We start from the raw sequence: 25505 nt of genomic DNA on the forward strand, positions 1-25505 counted from the left end.
TACCTTCTATTATATTTAACATGTAGAATAATAACATGATAAAAGTCATAAAAATGATGAATATTTTATTTTTCAGACATCCATATTTTAAATGCAATAGTTTTATAAAAGAAAAGATTGACAACCTGTTAAAAAGATCTACATGTGAAAAATACATTTAGAAGTTTTAAAAATTTGTGGATATAATTGTTATTCAGAATTAAGCAGATTGATTACTGGTATCTAGATGGGTCTGTTCCTTTATGTTTTTCAGTCACATAATCTCGATTTCCATAGTTAACACATGTACTTAAAGAAGTCAGTCAATGCCTATATGGTCCAAGGTATAATTTGCACACAGTAGTTTTTGGTTTTTATATTGTGGCTCATCTGTATCAAAGGTAATGTTCATAAAGAACAATGTTATAGTTGGCTACAAAGAGACAATTCCACATTTCTAGACAGGGAATATTTTAAGGGTAGAGTTATATCAGCTATGGTGATTGAGTTTAAATATCCCTGCAGGGTCAGGAACAAACCAGCTTTCCCATAAGTCGTTGTGAACACTAGGGAAGTCCCAAGGTTTATGTCTTCCATTCCAGTGGAGTAATTTAGCTTCCTGCAGAAAATGCTCCGAATATCTGGCATCTGGATTCCAGCCTTCATTGTGTTTAAAGAAAAAATAATAGGCTTGTTAGAGAATAACATTTTTGTATTGTAAATTGAATACAAGTTCATAGTTTAAAAAAAGGTAAACAAAAGTGAATTTTCTACCCACCCCATGTCTCCAAATCAACCGTTGTTAGTCTCTTGTGAATCCTTCTAGTAAAGCTATAGCATTGTTTGACCTGTATGCATGTATATGTATATTTAAAGACAGAAGATGAGCATACTGCTACCTTGCCTTTAAAAAAAAAAATTATTTTATTTCTTTATTTGGACATTGCCTTTTAAAATTACTGTCTTGGAAAACTTTCCACAGCAGTACATGTGGATTTACCAAATTATTTTTAGTGACTGTATAGAATGATAGATAATTATTTATTGACCAAGTTCCTTATTAAGGACATTTAGATTGTTTCTATCCTATCATTAGCATAAGCACAGCAATGAACACCCCTCTGTGTATGTCTAGTCTATGTGTACAATTATATCTGTAGGATAAGATATTGTAGGTGGAATTGCTAGATTGAAGGGTGTGTGCCTTTTCAGTTTTGATAGAGATTGCCACATTGTCCCCGAAAAAGTTCTATTAATTTTCCTCCCACCCAAGAGTTTATAGGGGTTCTTTTTTCTCTGCATTTCACCTCCTTAATGAAAAATGGCAACATTTTCTTTTGAACAGTCTTGTCTTCATGTAAAATGTGACTAAGGTCTACTTTTTAAACAGCTATCTCCACCTGAATATTACTCCCCTCATAAGTCATCACTTCAAGAGACTATCCATTTACCCTAACAGTGTCATTGCTTAGAATATTTTTTAGAATGCCTATTCTAGAACTACATTAAGGTGGTGTGAATGTAAAATTTAAAAAAAATCTCTATAGCGTTCAACTTTCTTTCCATGAAAAGGAATTTGATATATATATTATTTAAACAGCTGAAAGTCCATTGAATTATGAGAGGGTTGATTTGCTAGGGTTATGTTATTCTAGTGTATGACGTTAACAACAACACAACCTGGCTTTTGTTACTAATAAACATAGCTGTGATGGCAGCTGCAGAAGAGAAACTAGTTGTTTGAAGCTATTGCAGCATAATTGGAATAATTATCAATCATCAGAGTCTACACAAAGGAAATACTCATTTGGGAAGAGGCACCTTCCCGTGAAAAGTCTCTACTAAGGGCATCCTCATCTCTCAGCTTCGTAACTGAAGGGCTATGCAGAACTACCTCAGAGGGGCTTGCAATTTGGGTGATGAAATTGCTTTTAGCTAAATATATTTTGTAAATTTAAAAAATATTAAGCCTGCCTCTTCAGACCCAAACTTAATGCCCATTAGTGTTATGTTGCCCTTCTACCTCCAGAATACCCTAAAACCTCATTTTTCAAATGATTTTTATGTAGATTTACTTTGCACACCATCCCTGATTCCAAAACCTTCAGCACAGATGGAAGCTCTGTTCTACAAAGAAAAATGACATCTTTCCTTGGGGAAGAATATGTCCCTTCCTACTTGTCAGTAAGTTGGATATTTCTCTCTTTTCTTTTTTTTTTTTTTTCCTTTCCTTTTTTTTTTCTTTTGAGATGGAGTCTAGCTCTGTCACCCAGACTGAAGTGCAGTGGCATGATTTCTGCTCACTTCAATCTCTGCCTCCCAGGTTTAGGCTATTCTTCTGCCTCAGCCTCCCGAATAACTGGGATTACAGGCGTGTGCCACCATGCCCAGCTAATTTTTTGTATTTTTAGGAGAGATGTGGTTTCACCATGTTGGCCAGGCTGGTCTTGAACTCCTGACCTCAAGTGATCCACCCACTTCGGCCTCCCAAAGTACTGGGATTACAGGCATGAGCCATCGTGCCTGGTCTAAGTTGGATGTTTCATAAAATATAATTCTGAGTCTCTGTCTCAAGATCATAAAATGCTGCAACCTTATTGATCTAAGCGCTGCATAACTGTTCCTACACATTTTTAAAAATAGACCTTCTACTTTGATGGGATCTGCACATGGAAAGGTTGATATTTCACCTAATGTTGAACCCAACATGACTCTAAATCAAATCAGACAGAACACTAACTTCCCTATGGCACTCTTGTGCATACACATGCTCAGGAAAATCAGAGGATTCTGGTAATAATGCAAAAGCAATCCACAGAATTATCGAGAGCAAACAGGAACTCAGCCTCCACAATTATATCCTTTAAAAAAAAAAAAAAAAAAAAAAAAAGATTATGGGACATAACACCTTGCAGGGTTGTTGTGAGAATTAGAAATAATATTCACCTTCCTTAACAGAACCTAGTCCAGTTCTTAGCAATGTAATGGACACTTGGTAAATATAAGTCCATATCCATTGCCTCCAATTCTAAAATAATCCCCAAAGGTCTGAAGAGAAAAGGTTTTTTAATAACTTCTTTGGCAGTAAAACCTAGATCCGACTCAGCACCACATTACCTTTTAAAAATCCAAACCCTTTCTAAACTTCTAAACAGGTCTGGCCCAGGGGTTTTGGATAAGGGATGGTGGCATGTGTTAGGGTGGATGTGAATGTGAATGTGTCCTCTATGCTAGGCTCTACACTAAGCCATTTATATGTATTCAGTAACTTACCCAAAATCATAGTTGGTATTCCAATTCATACAAAACCCTACACTTGTGTAGTGAATAAAAGACTTGAGGAACTCACAGAGAACAGAGTCAACTGCTTTTTAAAGGATAAATTTTAATGGCAGCTTTCTGAATTCATCCTAAGCCATTATGCTAATTTATTTGGTTTTGTCCACTGTAAGTTACTGCAAGAGAAAATAAAAGTGTGGCTTGACAGTTCCATAAAGTTTTGAAGTTTTGGCAGTGAAAGTTTTCTCTCTCTCTCTCTTTTTTTTGTTTGTTTGTTTGAGACGGATTTTTCACTCCTGTCACCCAGGTTGGAGTGCAGTGGTGCTGTCTTAGCTCACTGCAACCTCCACCTTCCAGGTTCAAGCGATTCTCCTGCCTCAGCCTCCTGAGTAGCTGGGATTACAGGTGCCTGCCCCGATGCCCAGCGAATTTTTGTATTTTTAGCAGAAACAGTTTTCACCACGTTGATCAGGTTGGTCTTGAACTCCTGACCTCAGGTGATCCACCCGCCTTGGCCTCCCAAAGTGGTGGAATTACAAGTGTCAGCCACCGCTCCCAGCCGAAAGTTCTCTTAACAGTTAATGTTTACTGAGCACATACTATATGCTAAGCATGAGTTTGATGGCTTTCCATAAATCTCCAGAAACACGCCCCGCAGGTAGCTAAGAATATCAGCTGCACTTGCAGAATCTGAGCGCTGAGGGTTAGTCACTTGCCCAAGGTCACCTGGAGGATTTGAACTGAACAACCTGGTGCTGTATGTAGCACCCTCTCCTCGCCATGGTGCTCACTGGATCTATAAAATGCACATTTGCGGCCGGGCATGGTGGCTCATGCCGTAATCCCAGCACTTTCGGAGGCCAAAATGGGTGGATCACCTGAGGGCAGGAGTTTGAGACCAGCCTGGCCAACATGGTGAAACCCCATCTCTACTAAAAATACAAAAATTAGCTGGGCGTAGTGGCACACGCCTGTAATCCCAGCTACTCGAGATGCTGAGGCCGGTGAATTGCTTGAACCCGGGAAGCGGAGGTTCCAGTGAGCCAAGATTGTGCCATTGCATTCCAGCCTGGGTGGCAGAGCGAGACTCTGTCTCAAAAATAAAAAAAATTTAAAAATAAATGGACATTTGCGTTTTTCTAAATCGTTTTTCTAAAATACTTACCCAGGTGCCTTATGTGCCACAGGGGGTTAATTGTGGAGTACTTCCCATGGAACACAATCAGCATTGGGGAGGTGGCCACCCCTCCTCCCAGGGAGCTGCTATAGAGGTTTTCCCTAAGAAATGAAATAGAAAAACAACATTTGGCCTGGAGGCCCCACAAACTCAGATAAAGTCGAATCTAATATTGTAAACGATGTAAGACATTCTCTCACTATGTACTAAGACTTACGGCCTTTCATTCTCCCCCAACTTCCATTTTGAAAATTGTCAAACATACACAAAATAGTAAAATATCATGAACTCGAATATACATCACCTAGACTAATAGTATTAATATTTTGCCATTTTAACCCCCAGGGTTTTAAATAGTAGACACAGGAGATCAAATTCGAATCCTACATTATTTAGAATAACTTTACTTGCAAATTCAAGGTTATGATGGTATTTAAATATCCAGATGCACAAGACTGCTAGGCAATACAATGATGTGATAATCGTGCTTGTATTAGAGTTATTTTTATCATCTCTATTTTAAAACTCTGATAATGAAAAATTATAAATTTTAAAAATCAACCTTAAAAAGCAAAGTTGATTTTATATAATAATCCTCAATAAGAAATCTACGTTAGAAGGGGAAACTCAACTAAGATAAATGAAGATTGTTGGGTGGAAAAGATTCAAGTCACATTTTTCAACGGCTTACTAGGAAAATGTATAATCAGGGACTCCTCACTCCACAGGATCTTGATTCCTCTGATTTATATCTTTTGAGGAAAGATTTTCATTGACTGTCCCCTTTTCTTTCTTAACATTGCCTCTGTAAGAAAATCTGACCTCAGATGACTGTGAAATATTTCTAACCCTTGAACTACGCGTGGAAAATTAACTGAATGATTTTGTTTCCAAGCATGGAAAAAATGGTAGAGAAGTCTTCACGTACTCCACATTCTTTTGCATCCATTTCTCCAATTGCTTGGTGATGCGCTGGTGCTTCCATTCTGTCATGTTGGCAACAATCACACCAGGATTGAAAGAGCAGGTGCTGGGGCTGATGCCGAGGTCCTTGATGGCCTTCTTCCGGTAGTCCAGATAGCCCATATATGTATTCTGTAAGGGAACAGGATGTGCATGCTTTTGACCAGTGAATCTTTTGTTTCTGGAAAATGATCATTTTCTTGAAACCTTTGTGCAGTATCTCTGGGTTTCCTCCTGTGTTACTGGCCACTTGGTAGTTTGTTGTTTTTGTTTTGTTTTGCTGGTTTCCCTCATTTCTCCAACCTCTAAATGCTGAATGCCCTAGGTCTGAGTGCAGCACTAGTGCCTTTCTCTAGCAATAACTCCATAAACAGCCTTGTCCAGTCTCATGGCTCTAAATATCACCCATCTGACAGCCCTGACCTCTCCTCTGGACTTCCAACTCCTGCTACATCTGCCATCCAAATGTCTCCTTTCAGATGCTTAGTAAGGCAGCTCTAACTTACATCCCAAAATTGACCCCAATCCTATCCCAAACTTGCTTCCCTGCATCTGCCCCACCTCAGTCAGTGGCAACTCTATCCTTCTAGTTACTTGGGCAAAAAAACCCGGGGTCATTAGGTCCTCCTTGACTCCTTTTTTGTCACTCTCTTCTCATCCAAATCTTTCAGCAAATCCTGTTGGTCCCATCTTCAAAATGCCAGAAGCCAACCACTTCTCTTGCCACTACTGCTACCTTCCTGTTCAGGCCATAATTGTCAATCACTGGATTTCTGCAAGTTCCTCCTAACCAGTATCCTTGCTTCCACTATTTTCCACCCCACTCTGTCTCTAGGTCACTCATCTCCTCTAAGCTCCTCCAATAGCTTCCCATCTCATTCACAGAAACAGCCAGAGTTCCTAAAATGGCCTGCCATACCCTGTATCATCTGACCCTCCAATACCTCTCTAACTCCTGTTATTCTCCTCTTGATCCCTCAGCAACAGTGACCACCTTTAATGAACCAGACTCACCCCTGCCTCAATATCTTTACACCACTTCTTCCCACTTCCTGGAGGGTTTCCCCGCTAACCACCTGCACAAGTGGTTCCCTCGATTCTTTCAAGTTTAGATTCAAACAGCACAATCTCAGTGGAGCCTTCCCTGATTACCATATTTAAAATACAGCCCTGCCTCCACCCCAGTCCTCTGTTAAATATTTTATTTGTTTACTGTCTGTCTGTTCCCACTAGAATGTGAAATACACAAAAGCAAGAGTTTTCATTTTGCTCACTGTATTACCAGCACCTAAAACAGTGTCAGGCACAGAGTAAGCACTCAATAAGTAGTTGTTGAATGAATGTAGTATGGGGCAAGACATACACATTCTTTCACCCATCTAGACTGTCATAATCTATAATTCCTTAATGTGATGCTCTCAAACCTCACACAGGAGTCATGGAAATACTTGAGTACTTTCCATGCACCAGGTCCTTTTCTAAGAACTTTACATGTACTACCTCATTACTCTCATGTAATAGCTTTGTATGTATTAACTAATTTAATTCTCACAATAACTACAAGGGAAGTACTATTATTACTTCTGTTTGACAAATGAGGTGGAAACAACTGGCTAAGTAAATTGCCCGAGGTCATAAAACTACCAAGTGATAGTGCCAAGATTTTGACAAAATTGAATCTGGTCGCCGAGCCTATGCTTTGAAGTGCCTTAAAATGCCACACACATAAAATTGTTTGCTAGAAGCTTTTTTGAAAAACAGCATTCAACTCTTAATAACACCTCTTATTTCAAAGCTACCCCTTTAGTTTCAGCATTGCATGTAGGTTCAACTTTCTGATGTAGGTTCCATCAGAGTAAGGAGATCTTTACCCTTAACAAAATCAATATTTTCTTCTACTGGAAGGGGGCTAAAAGCGATGGTCAAAACTCTGAAAATAGAACCAATGGTTCAGCAAGTCTCTTTAACAGAAAACATCATCTCTGACAGAGAGCATGGTGATGAGCCACCTAGGTAACAATGATCATTTCTGGAGCTTTTATTTCATGCTGGACACTTGGACATCATGTTATTTCATTATTGCCCACAAAGACACAACAAAGTAGACATGATTGTTCCCATATTTCAGGTAAGGAAGGCGGGACTTTGCAGGGTTAAAGTAAGTCATCTCAGAGTTGGTAAGGCATGGAGCTGAGATATGAACCAAAGTCCTAGACCCCTGTACTGTTCCACCTCCCAGCAGTCCAGACTGGCCCATAAGGATTTCAAGGTGGAGGTTACACTCATTTTGAGTTGCAGAGCGGGGAGAAGGGGCCAGAGTTGTAGGGTGAAGGGAGGACTTCCGAGACAGCATATGCCCACCTGAAGTCCCACGAGTCTGTTTATATCCTGAGCAGAGGGCAAATCGCAGTCATCTGAAAAAGCCGCTGCATGGCCCAGGGCCAAGGTGGTGTCATAAAGTTCTTGGATATCACCTGAATTTAGAAACACCAGCAATTAAAACATAGCATTTGTTTTCGGGCTAGATAGAGCCTTAGAGCTTAAACAGTTCTTGATTTTGCTATGGGAGAAGAGTATTGGATCCCTGATTTCAAGTGGCTTGACAATTTATTTAGTAAGAGTCATGCCTACAGATTTAGAAAGCCACTTAATGATGAGCTCAAATTGGCACTGATCTAATTTCTTTATTTCTGTTGCTCAGTAGGTACCACACCAATGCGTATCCTGTTTGTAGTGGAAGAGACAGAACACAACATTTAAACACCAAAACTTAGCTCACTCCTAAGACTGTCATCTGTGACGCTTCATTTCCATACATTATAGGGATATAGGGAAAGGAAAGGCTACCACGCTATTTATTGCAGGTATTGACAATCAGAGTCAAACTGGATTGTCTCGGTAAGTATCAACCCGTTTCCAAAATACTTCCACATTTACAACAATACTGTACTCACAACTTAAATAAGCAGTCAAAACTCACTGAGCATTAGCTATTTGAAAAATGAAGAGAGACAGTTATTCTACTTATCAGCTGCTTCTTTTCCAAGTGTTCTTGGCAGTTAGCGAGAGTACCTTGTACAATTACATCATCGTCCAAATAGATGACTTTCTCGTGTTGGTGGATAAGTAGAGGGAGATAAAATCGAACAAAGTTCAGCTGTTAAAACAACAAAAGAAATGATGGTGGGGGAGAGGCATATGGCTTAGTGTCTTCTAGGGGTACGGGAGAGTCGGCTTTGACCATGGCCTCCGCTCAGCTCCAGGTTTGGAGCGGAATGAAACAGGAGCTAGCAAGATGTCTCATCTGAGCTTCCCAGTGCCCAACTTATCTGAGGCCTGGAGCTGAAGCCAGCGCTGGCGGACCAGCTGTTCTGCTAGATCCAAACCCCCTAGTGCCGAGGCTGTTGCCACTTTCATCTCTGTGAACCGCTGCAGTGGGAGTCACAGAGGCTCCTTAGTCAATCTTTTACGGCACAAATCACCTGCCTTTCTCTACATGCAGTAATGTTGATAATTGTCTATTAAATCAGCCTTAAATACACACACACACACACACACACACACACACGTGTCATCCCAACAGCAAGCTCAACCTTTTAGCTCCTTGAACCAGAAAAAGGAGCAGTATGACCTGTGTGTAGGAACTTCGAAGTTTCACTACTGACAACATTGCTTAATCTGAAGTCTTAGCTTGTACTCTGACAATATCTGGAACTGGGGAGAGACCACATGGACAGAGGTCTCAGAATTAAGTAAATTTTCAGGGAATTTAAGTAACAATCATATGTAAAAGGTGGCTGCAGTTTCTGTAAAACTGCTATCAAAAACACCACTATTGTCTTTTTTTCTTTTTTGAGACAGGGTCTCACTCTGTTGCCCAGGCTGAAGTGCAGTGGCATGATCACACAGCTCACTACAGCCTCAAACTCCCAGGCTCAAACAATCCTCCCACCTCAGCCTCCTGAGTAGGTAGCTAGGACTACAGGGGTGTGCCATCATGCCTAGCTAATTTAAAAAAATATATTTTTTTGAGACAGAGTCTCATTCTGTCACCTAGGCTGGAGTGCAGTGGCATGATCTCAGCTCACTGTGACCTCTGCCTCCCGGGTTCAAGCAATTCTCCTGCCTCAGCCTCCTGAGTAGCTGTGACTACAGGTTCTTGCCACCACACCCAGCTAATTTTTGTATTTTTAGTAAAGACAGGGTTTCACTATGTTGGCCAGGCTGGTCTCGAACTCCTGACCTCGTGATCTGCCTGCCACAGCTTCCCAAAGTGTTGGGATTACAGGCATGAGCAACCACGCTTGGTCACTAAATAAAACTTTTAAAGTATAAATGGGGTCTCAATATGTTGCCCAAGCTGGTCTCAAACTCCTGAGCTCAAGCAATCCTTCCCACTCAGCCTCCCAAAGTGCTGGGATTACAAGCACAAGCCAGCACATCCGGCCAAAAACACCACTTGTTATGCAGGAGAGGGTCCCTTTGGTAAGAACTCTTGCGGTAAAATACCTTAAGATTCCCAACGCTAGGAAAAGAGTTGGTGTCTCCTGAATATATTATCTTAGTCAATACTAGGAAGTATGTAATCCATCAGGCTACTGTTTTTTCTTAACTATCGGACACTCAGAGGCAGATTTAATGTACAATCACAGTTAAATATCCCAACAGCCGGTGGGTTTGGGATACTTTTTCCTGGCCTCAGCTACCTGGTCCTTCTCCAGCTCCCACCCCCACAGACATATTCACACCCGTAAATGCATTCTACATTTTTTTTAATGCTTCACTTCTTCTTTAATAAACTTCATTGTGCTTCTATAAGCCATCTTAAATCCTTTCTGTAGCAGCTGGCTTATAAATTACACATAAGCAGAGTTTGGTGGAGATCAACACCACAAGGCTTCAAAAATAATATTCCACATGCATCCCGGTGACTAGCACTCCTTTACTCAACATAGGTCTCACCAAGGACTGTCCGCAGCACCTGTGTGCTCCCTACTTACGGGCTGGAGCAATTCAGGCCTCGATGAGTCTGGTCTGATCTTCCCTTTGAGGACCATCGGGTTGAATTCCACGATTTTAAAGTTTATTTCTCTCAGTTTGGAATGTTCAATCCATTTTCTAAAAAGATGACCAAAAAACCTCTAGTATACCCTTCAATTCTTTCCTCCATTTGCCTATTGCCCCAGGGTCAATCTGTTGCCTCCCTAGAAAGTTAAAATTAAAATGTGTGTAAATTTAGTAGAGTTTAGTCCAATAAATCCTTCTGACCTTTCTCCCCATCTGGTGTGACTTTAAATCTTTTTTTCCCCTCAATCACGTAACTCTTTCTGCAAAGGAAATGAAGCAAAATAGTAATAACCAAATCTCTCCCCAGATCCAAATAATTTCCCCAGGAAACAGGAAGAATGAAAAGTGTTCTTTCTTATAAAGCAACATCTGTGATTGCTGGTACTGTCTTCGCCATGTGGTAACAGCTCTGAAATGTTATGAAACAGGACATTCTGAACCCTCAACTTTGATCGAAGTCATTTTTACTCTGTGGTTTCGACTCCAAGGCTGATTTGAATTTACCTTTGTCTCTTTGATTTGGTCCCTTGATCTTCCCCATCTGTCTTCATTCCCCATCTCCTCCCTCTCCCTCTCCCCTTCTGTTTTCTTGGTCTTGCAGAATTTTTGTCTTGTATCCAATTCATAATGAGATTCTTGGTAGAAATAATCTCAAAATAAAATGTCCAATGACTAAAGTCACCTAGGGTAGTATTTGTTGTTGACTAAAAATCAACAAAAGAATTAAATGTGAACAAAATTTAGATCTGCAAAATCTGAAAAAATAATTGGTCATATCAATTTAAAAAAGATAGACTAACAGAAAAACAGGCAAGAGACCTGAACACTTACTTCCAAATGGTTACAAAGTGTGTAGGAAAAGTGTTCAATGACATTAGAAATAAGGAAACCTCAAATTTCTAGATAGCACTGGACACTAATCAAAATGGCAAACTTAAAAAGACTGATTATACTGTTAGTGAGAACATGCTGGATGTTATATGAGTGTGTTTACTTTGTGATGATCCAATAAACTGCACACTGGATTTATGCAATTTTCTGTTTTGGGATTCTACTTCAATGAAAAAAACTTTAAAATATGTAAAAGGGGGCAGGGAGTAGACTGGACAGCAAGAACTGGGAAACAGCCCCTGGCCAAAGACAGAAAGTCATGAGGCTCATGCCTTTTGCTAAAGACAAACCCTTCCCCAGAAACCTTATACATGCCATCCTTTTGGATTTAGTTATCTAGTTTTCATACCCATGGATAGTTAATGGACTGTTAACAACAGGCTAAGTGAATGATGAGCAATAGTATGATACGGAGAGTGAGAAATGAGACAGAAAACCAGAAAGCATACACAAGACATCAAAACCCAGGGCAGCCAAGGGCCATTTAGATTACAGGAAAACACCTTACAGATCTCAGTACCTCCTGATGGCACCACTACAAAAACAGTTAATTATAAAAGCAGTGTGTAAATATATTCTCCTTTTGAATGATCAAATAATACTGAAACACCCTGAATTTCCCTTCATCAGCACCCTCCCCAATTCCTCTGTCCTCCCAAGAGATAGTCAGTGTTAACAATTTGATAGCTTTCCAGTTATTTTTCTTCACAGAAACACATACATGTTCATGTATACACTTATAGTTAGGGGTCTTGAATTTCATAAAGTAGATCATAGTATACGAGTTATACTGCAGCTAGCTTTTTCCACTTAACAATATGCCTTGGGAATCTCCTATGTCTGTTTAGACAGAGTGCCTTCTTTCTTTAACATCTGGATCATATTTCACAGTTCATTTAAATATTCTTCCATTGGTGGACATTTCAGCACTTTGAAATGTTTTCACTAGTTCACATAATGCTGAAACTAGCATTGTTGTACACACATTTTGGTAATATGTGCTAGAATTTTTGTAGTACAGATTCCTGGAAGAGGAAATGGCATGTGAGTCAAATTATATATGCATACAACCTTTTGATAGATATTGCCATGTTGACCTTGCCAAATGCCTTACCAACTTAGAAAATGCACATTGTGTAAATAAGGAATAAGCATGTCCATTTGCCTGCACTGGGTAATGTTTTTCTGTTTAATTTTTGCCAACTTGATTGAGTGAAGAATTATGTCACTGAAGTGACATATATGTTTTCATTTTTATTTTCATTTTCAACAATGCAAAAATGTTTCAATTCACATTTTCCTATTAATAACATAGAAAAACTTTATTTATTATTTTTTATTTTTGGAGATGCAGTCTCACTCTGTCACCCAGGCTGGAGTGCAGTGGCTCAGCTGATCTCAACTGAGTTCAGTGATCTCAGCTCACTGCAACCTCCACTTCCTGGGTTTAAGCTATTCTCCGGCCTCAGCCTCCCCAGTAGCTGGGATTACAGGCAAGTGCCAACATGTCCAGCAAATTTTTGTATTTTTAATAGACACAGGGTTTCGCCATGTTGGCCCGGCTAGTCTCAAATTCTTGACCTCAGGTGATCTGCCCGCCTTGGCCTCCCAAAGTACTAGGATTACAGGAGGGAGCTACTGCGCCTAGCCTTATTTATTTATTTTTAGCTGAAACAAGGTCTCACTCTGTTGGCCAGGCTGGAGTTAAGTGGTGCAATCTTATCTCACAGCAGCCTCAAACTCCTGAGCTCCAGGGATCCTCCCACCTCAGCCTCCCATGAAGCTACATATAACCAACCTCAGCTAATTTCTAAAATTCTTGGTAGAGACAGTGGTCTTGCTATGTTGCCCAGGCTGCTCTCGAGCCTGACCCCAAGTCGTCCTTTTTCCTTGGCCTCCCAAAGTATTGGAAATATAGGAGTGAGCCATCTCACCCAGCCTACAATACCTTTTCACGTTTTTGGTCATTTGTATGTTTTTCCTCTGTGAATTGTCTGGTTATATTCTATGTCCATTTTTTAACTATGTTTTTAAAATTTTTGTGTTTTTAAAATTTTTGTAACAATTCTGTATTTTGGATAGTAATTCTTTATCTATAATAGATGTTAAAAATACTTTGTCCTGGTCAGGAGCGGTGGCTCACACCTGTAATCCTAGCACTTTGGGAGGCCAAGGCGGGTGGATCATGAGGTCAGGAGATCGAGACCATCCTGGCCAACATGGTGAAACCCCATCTCTACCAAAAATACAAAAAAAGTTGGCCAGGTGTAGTGGTGGGCACACCTGTAGTCCCAGCTACTCAGGAGGCTGAGGCAGGAGAATGGTGTGACCTGGGAGGCGGAGCTTGCAGTGAGATCACGCCACTGCACTCCAGCCTGGGGGACTGAGCAAGACTCCTTCTCAGAAAAAAAAAATATATTTTTTGTCCTAATCTATTATATGAATAGCTTCACTTGTATTTTTCATCATTGTAAACTTTTTCAATGTTATGCAGTCAAATCTGTGCACTTTTCTTGATGATTTCTGGGCTCAGAGAGACACACTCCATACCAAAATTTTACAATTATCTTTCATTTTTATAATATGTTCAAATTTTAATTTTCTGTTTATTTCTTCTTAATCCAAAAATAAAGGAAATCAATTTAAGGAAATATAAGAAAGTAGAGGCCAGGTGTGGTGGTTCACACCTGTAATCCCAGCATTTTGGGAGTATGAGGAGGGAGGATTGCTTGAACCCAGGATTTCAAGACCAACCTAGGCAACAAAGCTCTCCACAAAAAATTAAAAAATAAGCTGGGTGTGGTAGCATGCACCTGTAGTCCCAGCTATTTGGAGGTGGAAACAGGAGGACTGCTTGAGCCAGGGAGGTCAAGGCTGCAGTGAGCTGTGATTGCACCACTCCACAATCCAGTCTGGGCAACACAGCAAGATCCTATAAGAAAGAAAAGAAAAGGAAAAGAGAAGTGAAAGGGAAAGGGAAAGGAAAGGAAAGGAGGGAAGGAAGGAAGGAAAGAAAGAGAAAAAAGAAAGAAAGAAAAAGAAAGAAGGAAAGAAAGAGAGAGAGAAAGAAGGAAGGAAGAAAGGAAGGAAGGGAAAGAAGGAAGGAAGGAAGGAAGGAAGGAAGGAAGGAAGGAAGGAAGGAAGGAAGGAAGGAAAGAAAGAAAGAAAGAAAGAAAGAAAGAAAGAAAGAAAGAAAGAAAGAGAAAGAAAGAAAGAAAGAAAGAAAGAAAGAAAGAAAAAGAAAGAGAGAGAAAGAAAGAAAGAGAAAGAAAGAAAGACAGAAAGATGAAGAAAAAGAGGGAGAGGGAGGGAGTGGGGGGAGGGAGGGAGGGAGGGAGAGGAAACAGAAAGTGCCAAAGTCTGCAAGACACAATTTACCGTATTCGAGTCAGAGTATTCCGGAGTCCCACTACATAGAACAAGATGTTGGCGTCAGTGTTGCTGTAGATGCTATTAATGGCAGCCATAGTGGCACCCATCCTCCCTGCTGCAGCACAAATCACCACAGGAATCTCTTCTTCCAGTTCTTCAGGAGTCTCGGATTCATCATCTGGAAACATCAAAATTGGTGTCTTGGAACATGAAAGAATTTCACAGTAGAGCCAGTTTAATGCATCTTCCACAGTCCTGGGGGAAGATGGCATAGTGTGGAAGAGGCTGCTGATTGTTCTCCAATATCTAGTCGTTCTGTCTTCCCTTAGAAAAGAACTTTGGAATTTTAGCTGGCACACAGCCAACCACGAAGACTGGTTTACCAGACTCCCGTGCAGCTCTATATGATTGAGTTCTGACCAATGGGATGCTAGTAATGTGTGCCACTGCTGGTTCTACCCTTCAAAGGAATGCTCACCTACCCCCTTGCCTTTCCCCTTTCCCATTGGCTGGACTGTTGATATGACGGCAGGAGTTAGAGTAGCCAGCTTAGACCACAAGATGGAAGCTACTTGTTGAGGTCACCAAAACTATAATATAGACGAGATCTTGATCTGGATAATTGTGGAACTGATACATCAGACTTATACTTGAGAGAAGAAATAAACTTCTATTTTGTTTATGTCACTATTGAAACCATACTCCCAAAGAGTTAAAGAAACCAATGACTAATAAAAATTCTTGAGTTTGCAGAATGATAGATTAGAACAAAAAAAATTGCTGAAATGATGAAACTCTCTCTCCTTCTGAGATTAAGAAACTGGCTGAAATCAGTTGGAGCCAATCTGGTCAACTGAAGTTTGTTCAGAACAAGCTTGCGATGTCACAGCTTGGATTTCCGCCCCGTGTTTCATACTAACTCCTCCCAGATTTGCACATGAGACCCATGAGTAGCATGAAGAGATAACTGTGCATGCCCCAGGACTTTTTAGACCTCCTCTTCCCTTCCATCAATCACCTACTAATCCCAGAATCCACCCCTGAGCCTTTTCTAATAAAATTACTGCCTTAAAAGCTCCTGTCTTCTTGTTAGTCGATTTACAAGAAAAAGCTTTGCTTTCCTCAGAATCCGGGGTCATAGTGTTGGATTCTAGCACATCAGACAGCCAGCCCTTTTGATCATAACACAAAATCTATATTTTGGAGCTATCTTACAGGAGTCAGTTGGCTAGCCTAAAACACACACACAGTTAAAAAACATACAAAGAACTGAAAAGCCTCATTTGTCCAACAGTCCTCAGCTCTTCCCTGAATCAGAATATTTACTTTGCCTACACTGCTATAAGATACTCGTGATTTTCCCTCTCCTATCCCCACTCTAGTCAAGTTTCTCAAATGTTGACAGCAAGAGGAAGGAGGTAAAGGAAAGAGCATGACTAATGCACAAGATAAATAATTTTTCTTTTGAGCCTGGCTATGCTATAAAATACCAAAGCCATAACATCATACTTTAGTGTCACAATACAACTTTCAGCCATGGAGAAGAATAATGATCCATAAGTAGAGTATCCAGTATCCACTATAAAGTATTCATCTGATTTTTACTTAAAGCTCTCTCTCTCTGTGTGTGTGTGTGTGTGTGTGTGTGTGTGTGTGTGTGTGTGTGTCTCCACCCCCTTTCTCCCCCTGCCGCTTCTCTTTCCAGATCCTTTTTGGAAAACCTCTATCCCTGAGGTCCAGGGTAGTTCTAGCTGATATTTCATTCAATAAACATTTCTTGAAACTAACTACCAGGTACTGTGTTTTGTGTAATTTAAGACACGTTGAATGGCCTCCTCTTTCTCCTTCTACATCTTTTCTACCAGCTAGCTACTGCATCTGAAATTTCCACCACTAGAATAATTTTGTTTTCACAATATATATACTGACATGAGAGAATGCTCATAAAACACTGTTAAGGAGGAAAATACAAAATTCTCTCTAGTATTTGATCACAATTTGATACGTACATGTTTGCAAATGGACCTATGTCTATTTATGGAGTTAGGAGTGATTTTGATTTTATTTATATTTCTTATACTTTCCAAAGTGACTAAAGTAACCATGATATGGTACAGCTCTGTGTCCTCACCCAGATCTCATCTTGAATTGTACCCCCATAATTCCCACATGTTGTGGGAGGGACCAAGTGGGAGATAATGTGAATCATGGGGGTGGTTTTCCCTATACTGTTCTCATGGTAGTGAGTAAGTGTTATGAGATCTGATAGTTTTATCAGGGATTTCTGCTTTTGCATCTCTCACTTTCTCTAGCTGCTGCCATGGTAGAAGTGTCTTTCACCTCCTGCCATGATTCTGAGGCCTCTCCAGTCATGTGGCACTGTAAGTCCAATTAAAACTCTTTTTCTTCTCAGTCTCAGGTATGTCTTTATCAGCAGCATGAAAACGGACTAATACAGTAAATTGGTACCTGTAGAGTGGGACGTTGCTGAAAAGATATCAACAAATATGGAAGCAACTTTGGAATTGGGTGACAAACAGAGGTTGGAACAGTTTGGAGGGGTCAGAAGAAGACAGGAAAATGTAGGAAAGCTTGGAACTTCCTAGAGACTTGTTGAATGGCTTTGACCAAAAGCCAGTTAGAGACATGGACAATAAGGTCCAGGGTGAGGTGGTCTCAGATGTACATGAGAAACTTGTTGGGAACTGAAGCAAAGGTGACTTTTGTCATGTTTTAGCAAAGAGACCAGGGGATTCTGCCCCTGCTCTAGAGATTTGTGGAACTTTGAACTTGAGAGAGATAATTTAGGATATCTGGTGGAAGAAATTTCTAAGCAGCAAAGCATTCAAGAGGTGGCTTGGATGCTGTTAAAGGCATTCCAGTTTTATAAAGGAAGTAGAGCATAAAAGTTCAGAAAATTTGCAGCCTGACAATGTGATAGGAAAAAAAACCAAAAAACATTTTTTAAGGAGAAATTCAAGCTGGCTGCAGAAACTTGTGCAAGTAACAAGGAGGAAAATGTTAATCCCCAAGACAATGGAAAATGTCTCCAGGGCATGTCAGAGGTCTTCACAGACGCCCCTCCCATCACAGGCCCAGAGGCCTAAGAGAAAATGGTTTTGTGGGCTGGGCCCAGGGTCCTGTGCTGTATGCAGCTTAGGGATGCGGTGCCCTGCCACCCAGCCACTCCAGCCATGGCTGAAAGGGGCCAACATAGAACTTGGGCTGTGGCTTCAGAAGGTGCAAGCCCCAAGTGTTGGCAGCTTCCACACGGTGTTGAGCCTCTGAGTGCACAGAAGTAAAAAAATGGGGTTTGGGAACCTCCACCTACATTTCAGAAGATGTATGGAAATGTCTGCACGCCCAGGCAGAAGTTTGCTGCAGGGGCGGGGGCCTCATGGAGAACTTCTGCTAGGGTAGTGCAGAGGAAATGTGGGGTAAGAGCCCCCACACAGAGTCCCTACTGGGGCATTGCCTAGTGGAGCTGTGAGAAGAGGGCCACCATCCTCCAGATCCCAGAATGGGAGATCCACTGACAGCTTGCACCGTTGCTGGAAAAGCTACAGATACTCAATGCCAGCTTGTGAGATCAGCTGGGAGGGAGGCTGTATCCTGCAAAGCCACAGGGTAGAGCTGCCCAAGACCATGGGAACCCACCTCTTGCTTCAGCATGACCTGGATGTGAGACCTAGAGCCAAAGGAGATCATTTTGGAGCTTTAAAATTTGACTGCCCTGCTGGATTTTGTACAAGCATGGGGCCTGTAACCCCTTTGTTTTGGCCAATTTTTCCCATTTGGAATGGCTGTATTTACCAAATACCTGTACCCCGATTGTATCTAGGAAGAGGAAGTAACCAGCTTGCTTTTGATTTTACAGGCTCATAGGCAGAAGGAACTTGTCTCAGATGAGACTTTGGATTGTGGAGTTTTGAGTTAATGCTGAAATGAGTTAAGACTTTGGGGGACTGTTAGGAAGGCAAGATTGGTTTTGAAATGTGAGGACATGAGATTTTGAGGGACCAGGGGCGGAATGATATGGTTTGGCTCTGTGTCCCCACCCAAATCTCATCTTGTATTGTACTCCCATATTTCCCACATGTTGTGGGAGGGACCCAGTGGGAGATAATGTGAATCATGGGGGTGATTTCTCCCATACTGTCCTCATGGTAGTGAATAAATCTCATGAGATCTCACGGTTTTATGGGGGATTTCCACTTTTGCATCTCTCATTTTCTTTTGCTGCTGCCAAATAAGAAGTGCCTTTTGCCTCCCACGTGATTCTGAGGCCTCGCCAGTCATGTGGAACTGAAAGTCCGGTTAAACCTCTTTTTTCCCTCAGTCTTAGGTATGTCTTTATCAGCAGCATGAAAACAGACTAATACAAACCATGAGTTATTTTTATAAACAAACCCCAAAAAAAGTTTCTTAAGGATTATTCCTTTTGGACTAAGTTATAATCTTATGGAGGTATCATGTGACATGTTACCTGCTGCCCGTGAAGTGATTGGCCACAAATGCGAATTTGTCTATGTTTCTTCATTGCTGGAAAGTTCCTCATTGGTTCCTAAAAGGTAAAGCCACATTTCTTCGCCTGGCACACAAGGCCCCTCATGATCTAGCCCCTGCTCACTTCTCCAGCCTCACCTCCTTCTATTTTAGCAACATCAAACTCCTCGTGGTTCCCTGAACACTACTCTTATCTTAGTGCCTTTGCACGTGATGTTCCCAATGCCTGGAATGCTTTCAATATCCTTTTCTGCAGGGCTAACCCTTACATAGTCATTCCAAATGCAGTATCAACATCATATCCTCTGGGAAGCCTTTAACAGCTCCCTACACAAATTAACACACATCTTCTCTATGCTGTGGCCTTGCCTATGGTTGAATTTATTAATTGCATTGGAATTTATTTGGTTGCATGTCTTCCCTCTTTCTCCTATTATACTAGGAACTCTGTGAGGGCGGGTATCTTGTTCATCTCTGTATCCTCTGCAGCTGTCCTAGTGCCTGGCACATAGTAGATTTTCAATACAATCTGAACAGATGGGTGAATATTAGATATCTCTATTTGAGCACTTGCCACAATGCACTGGAAGAATCTATTTATGTGTCTGTCTCCTCCACTAGACTATAAGCTCATTATACTATCCCCACTGAGTCTGGCACTTTGGAAGTGCTTAATGAAAGTTTGTTGGAATGAACTAAATGGAATTGATGAATGAGCTTCAGAAAACAGGGCCCTTGAGGAATAAGAGGGAAGGGTCAAAAAGCTGGGGCTGTGCCTGGCTGCCAGACTCAGGCAGAGACCTTCATCAGACAGTGGGAAGCACAAGGTAAAAGGAAAGTGTCCTCATAAAAGAGGGGACGCTCCAGAAGAAGGTCAAACATTGAGTGTCCAGCTCTGCTGCCAACACATGACACTGCCACGCTCCTTAGGGGCCTCTGCCAGGTAGAGAAACTGAGCACTAACCTAAGCCAAAAATGCTGTTATCTGCCAAAAAGTTTCCCCTGGACAGAAAGAAGGACAAACGCACACTGGAGAAATGTGGCGGAAAGGCTTATCAACTGTACCTTCTTCATCAATGCTCCATCCTTGCAGTTTCTTTAGGAATTATCCGCTCCACTATTCGGATTCATTGTACCAACTGGTGCCTGAGCCAAAGCATTAAAAGGTTGGCTATGGGAAACTATTTGGTGCCTAACAAAAGTAGTAAACATCACAATGCTGGCAGAATGGAATAGAAATGACACTGCCTTTGTCCTTTCCATAAGCAGCTCTGATCAAGCCACGCCTATTCCTAGAAGAAAGGAAATGTCTGCTCTCCTAATGCCATGACTCAGAATTCATTTCAAATAAGGATTGTTTTAGCCAAGTGTATCAGCTTACCTCTCCCCAAGTGGGACAGCTGAGTGACCAGCACACTAATCACAAGAAAAGTACTGGGAGATTACATGCAATGTCACAATGGAGATATTACAGAGAATTCCGCCATGTTTTACTTGAACATAGGACTTCACAGGACCTCTGGACATTAACTTAGAACACTAGTTCTTTGAATTAATGTTTTTTAAATTATAAAAAATAATATGCAATTATTGAAAAAATTTCAGCCCAAAGAGAAGAGTATTTGGTAAATTGTGACTGTTTTCTGCAGACCTCTCACTCCCACTCTGAAAGTAGACCTCTGCTTTATAACAATATATAACACAACCAGTGTGGTGTGTGCCCCCTAAACCCTTCTTCATGGTAATACTAAAGCATATATACCTGGGCCAGGCGCAGTGGCTCACACCTGCAATCCCAGCACTTTGGGAGGCTGAGGTGGGCAGATCATCTGAGGTCAGGCATTTGAGACCAGCCTGACCAACATGGAGAAACCCCGTCTCTCCTAAAAATACAAAATTAGCCAGGCATGGTGGCGCATACCTGTAATCCCAGCTACTTGGGAGGCTGAGGCAGGAGAATCGCTTGAACCTGGAGGCGGAGGTTGTGGTGAGCCGAGATGGCACCATTACACTCCAGCCTGGGCAACAAGAGTGAAACTCTGTCTCAAAAAAAAAAAAAAAGAATATATACCTTAAACACTTATTATTTAAAAGCCAAAATGGAATCATACTTTTCAGTCTCTTCTGCAACTTCCTTTTCCCACTTAACATACCACAAGCATTCTTCCATACCAACACTACATTCATTTGAATGGTATTTTATAACATTGATTTTTTAAAAAATTTTAACACAGAATGGATAAACATGTGATAACGGATCCATTCATGTGGTCCAAATGCTTTGTTTCTCTGTATAGGTCTGATTAGTCAGTCAGGATGTGCATTTCTTTAGAGCTGTTTTAACAACTGTTTTAAACTCTATCCACTTCCTTCTCTGAAGAAGGGAGTCTGTGGTGGGATTAGCTGAGCGAATGTGTTGGTTTATGAGCAGGGATTGAAGTGTGAAGAGTGGAGTCAGTTCAGACGACATTTGTCTTTACGTAACTTCCTTCTCTCTCTCTCTTTTAGAACAGCTTATTGAGGTGTACATACTGCTATGGACTGAATTGTGTCCTCCAGAGTCCATTTGTTAACGTCTTAGCTCCCAGCATCTCAGGATGTCAGCGCACTTGGAGACAGAGCCTTTAAAGAGGCAATTAAGTTAAAATGAAGCCATTTGGTAGGCCTTATCCCAGTAAGACTGGTGTCTTGATAAGAGGAGGAAAAGAGGAGAATCACGCAGAGGGTCACAACCAGGAGTGCAGCACAGAGAAAAGGCCACGTGAGGACACAGCAAGAAGGCGGCCATCTGCATGCCAAGGAGAGAGACTTCAGGAGAAACCAAACCAGCTCGCACCTTGATCCTGGACTTCCAGCCTCCAGAACCAGAGAAAATACGTGTCTATGGTCTAGCCACCTAGTCTGTGCTATTTTGTTATGGCAGCCCAAGCAAATGAATACAGATTTTTTTCAATTTACCCATTGTAGTGTACAGTTCAATAGTATTTAGTAAATTTATTGCACAACCATCACCACAATCTAGCTTTAAAAAGTTCCATTGAGCTGGCTGGTCTGCAGTCAATCCATTCCCACTCCCAGCTCTAGGCAACCACTGATCTGCTCTGTGTCTCCACAGATTTTCCCTTTCTAGAAATTTCATACAGATGGACTGATACAATATATGGTCTTTTGGGTCTGACTTCTTTTATTTAGCATAATTTTTTTTCAGGTTTATCCATATTGCAGCTTGTATCAGTCATTTGTTCCTTTTTACTGCCGAAAAGTATTTCATTGTGTGGGATGAATTACATTTTTTGCATTCCTCACTAGTTGATGTACATGTGAATTGTTTCCAGTTTGAGGCTACTATGAATTATGCCCTAAGAGCTTCTGTATATATGTCTTTGTGTGAAAATCATTCTCTTTGCAGATTCTATTTTCATTTAGATTAGATTATACATGTTTTTAATTATTTTTAAATGAATTTTTAAATTACAAAATATAATCAGAAAGAAATGCCAGCATCCTGGGAATAGGGATGTTGTTTTGTTCACTGCTATGTTTCCAGTCCCTAAGTGTCTGGCTGAAAAAAAAAACAAACAAACTGTGGAATAAATGTATGTAACATACCAAGTAACTGTATTCAGAGTCTCACTCTATCATCCAAGCTGGAGTGTAGTGGCACTATCAGGGCTCACTGCTGCTTAGACCTCCTAGGCTCAAGTAATACTCTCATTCCAGCCTCCCAAGTAGCTGGGACTACAGGCATGCCCCACCATGCCCAGGTAATTTTTTGTGTGCATGCAGACAGGGTCTTGCTTTGTTGCCTAGGCTGGGCTGGTCTCAAGCACCTGGACTCAAGTGATCCTCCTGCCTTAGCCTCCCAAAGTGCTGGATTACAAGTGTGAGCCACCATCGCCAGCCCATAAGTGTGTATTTGTTTGATTGATATAAAATGTAAATCAGCTGGGCACGGTAGCACATTCCTGTAATCCCAGCACTTTGGGAGGCCAAGGTGGAAGGACAGCTTGAGCCCAGGAGTTCAAAACCAGCCTGGGCAGCATGGCGAAACCCATCTCTACAAAAAGTACAAAAAATTAGCTGGATGTGGTGGCACACTCCTGTAGTCTCAACTTCCTGGGGGTGCTGAGGCCAGAGGATTGCTTGAGCCCTGGAGGTCGAGGCTGCAGTGAGCTGCTATTGTGCCACTGTATTCCAGCCAGGGCAACAAAGTGAGATTCTGTCTCAAAAAAAAAAAAAGTAAATTAATTAAAAATGTAATAAACAGTGCTTCTTGATTTTTATGGAAGTTGACTTTGTGTGTGCATTGGAGTTGTGAAGGTGCCATCTCAGGCAATTCACCCCCGAGGAGGGAAACACGGCTCTCAGTACAGCTGGGAGAGAACAAAGGGCCAATGAAGGGCCATTTTCAAGCTGAGAGTTATGAGGCTGACTTGCACTGATGGGAATGAACCAGCAGGGAGAGGAGAGAGAGGGCGGTTTCCATAAGCAAAGTCATTGAGAAGCTCCAAAGAGATGGGGTGTGGAGCAGTGCACTCACCCTGTGGTCCAAGAACCCACAGCATCAGCCTCAACCAGGAGCTTATCGGAAATGCAAATCTTGAGGCCCCACCCCATACCTACTGATCCTACACCTCGCAGGCAGGCCCAGTGCTGTGTTTTAACAAGCTCTCCATGCAACTCTCACACATGCTAAAGTTTGAATAGCACCAACCATCCTAGGTCTCAACTGAAAAGGTGTTCTAGGGCAGATATTCTACTAGCAGATCCTTGAGAGTTGACCAAGCTGTCACTTGTCCCTGAACCCAGCTATTGAAAGGACCTAGAGGAACACATTCAAACCACATTCCTGGGTATCCCAACTCAATGAATTCCATGTCCGCTCACCTGCATCATTCTTGGACACAGTCCCCTTATGAACTTTCTTATACAGAATCACACAGAGGGTCACGATCAGAAGGAACAGCAGCACCTGATTAACTGAAATAGAAATGGAAACACATTAACGTTGAACCTATGAACCTGAAATCACGTGACAAAGTTTAGAATGGTAGTGCGAGTAGATTCCTTCCATGACACAGAGTGGTGTCTGAGACCTTTCTATAAGCAGAGAGCATATAAAGAATTAACCTGGCCAGGTGTGGTAGCTTATGCCTGTAATAACAGTACTTTGGGAGGCCGAGGCATGTGGATCACTTGAGCTCAGGAGTTTCGAGACCAGCCTGGGCAACAGAGTGGCACCCTGTCTCCACACACACACACACACACACACACACACACACAATTAGCTGGGTATGGTGGCATGCACCTGTATTCCCAGCTACTAAGGAGGCTGAGATAGGAGGATAGCTTGAGCCTGGGAGGCGGAGGCTGCAGTGAGCCAAGATTACTCCAGCCTAGGTGACAGAGCTAGACCCTGTCTCAAATACAAAAACAAACAAACAGAAAGAATTAACCTGGAACACTATTGTTGCTCAGGGGTCTTGCATCTTTACTGAATTTGTATATCAGTTCTAACAGTTTTTTGCTGGAGTCTTTAGAATTTTCCAAATATAAGATTATATTGGCCAGGTGTAGTGGCTCACACCTGTAATCCCAGCACTTTGGGAGGCTGAGGTGGGCAGATCACATGAGGCCAGGAGTTCAAGGTCAGCCAGGGCAATATGGTGAAACCCTATCTCTACTAAATATACAAAAATTAGCTGGGCGGGATGGTGCATGCCTGTAATCCCAGCTATTTGGGAGGCTGAGGCATGAGAATTGCTTGAACCTGGGAGGTGGAGGTTGCAGTGAGCCAAGATCACACCGCTGGGCAATACAGCAAGACCTTTCTCCAAAATAAAACAAAACAAAAACATATCATCTGCAAACACGGATAATTTGAGTTCTTCCTTTCCTATTTGGATGCCCTTTATTTCTTTTGCTTGTCTGATTGCTCTAGCTAGGGCTTCCAGTACAATGTTGAATAACAATGGTGAAACGCAGCCATCCTTGTCGTGTTCCAGATGTAAGAGGAAAGGCTTTCAGTTTTTCCCCATTTAGTATGATACTAGCTGTGGGTCTGCTGTATGTGGCTTTTATTTTGTTGAATTCATGTGATTCTTCTTTTGAGCCAGTAGTAATTATAAATACATGTTCTTAGCCATTATGACACAGTTGCTTCTCAGTTGATTCAACCCTTGGTCAAGGATGATGTGCAGGCCGGGTGCGGTGGCTCACGCCTGTAATCCCAGCACTTTGGGAGGCCAAGGAGGGTGGATCACTGGAGGCC

At 41.6% G+C, this 25505-nt stretch overlaps 1 protein-coding gene across 9 annotated transcripts in view; it reads right to left on the reverse strand.

Annotated features, from left to right (window-relative positions):
• Positions 1-48: 48 nt before the first annotated feature.
• GLT8D2 (glycosyltransferase 8 domain containing 2) overlaps positions 49-25505 on the reverse strand; it is a 74183-nt gene continuing 48726 nt past the window's right edge. For 6 of the 9 annotated variants that reach the window (XM_009181559.2, XM_017946156.2, XM_009181557.2 and 3 more), the window contains 8 exons: positions 24122-24214; positions 14735-14906; positions 10399-10516; positions 8471-8555; positions 7760-7872; positions 5364-5530; positions 4424-4536; positions 49-639 (listed from right to left, as the gene is read on the reverse strand). In XM_009181559.2, the coding sequence (XP_009179823.1) occupies positions 470-639; positions 4424-4536; positions 5364-5530; positions 7760-7872; positions 8471-8555; positions 10399-10516; positions 14735-14906; positions 24122-24214 (1031 nt within the window). In that variant the 3' untranslated portion in view covers positions 49-469. Of the gene's footprint in view, positions 640-4423; positions 4537-5363; positions 5531-7759; positions 7873-8470; positions 8556-10398; positions 10517-14734; positions 14907-19214; positions 19293-20299; positions 20381-20615; positions 20632-24121; positions 24215-25505 lie in introns of those variants that run through there. The other 3 variants (XM_009181561.2, XM_009181563.2, XM_009181562.2) reach the window with 3 other exon arrangements.

The sequence above is a fragment of the Papio anubis genome, chromosome 9 (assembly GCF_008728515.1).
Source record: "Papio anubis isolate 15944 chromosome 9, Panubis1.0, whole genome shotgun sequence".
In the NCBI taxonomy this organism is placed as follows: Eukaryota; Metazoa; Chordata; class Mammalia; order Primates; family Cercopithecidae; genus Papio; species Papio anubis.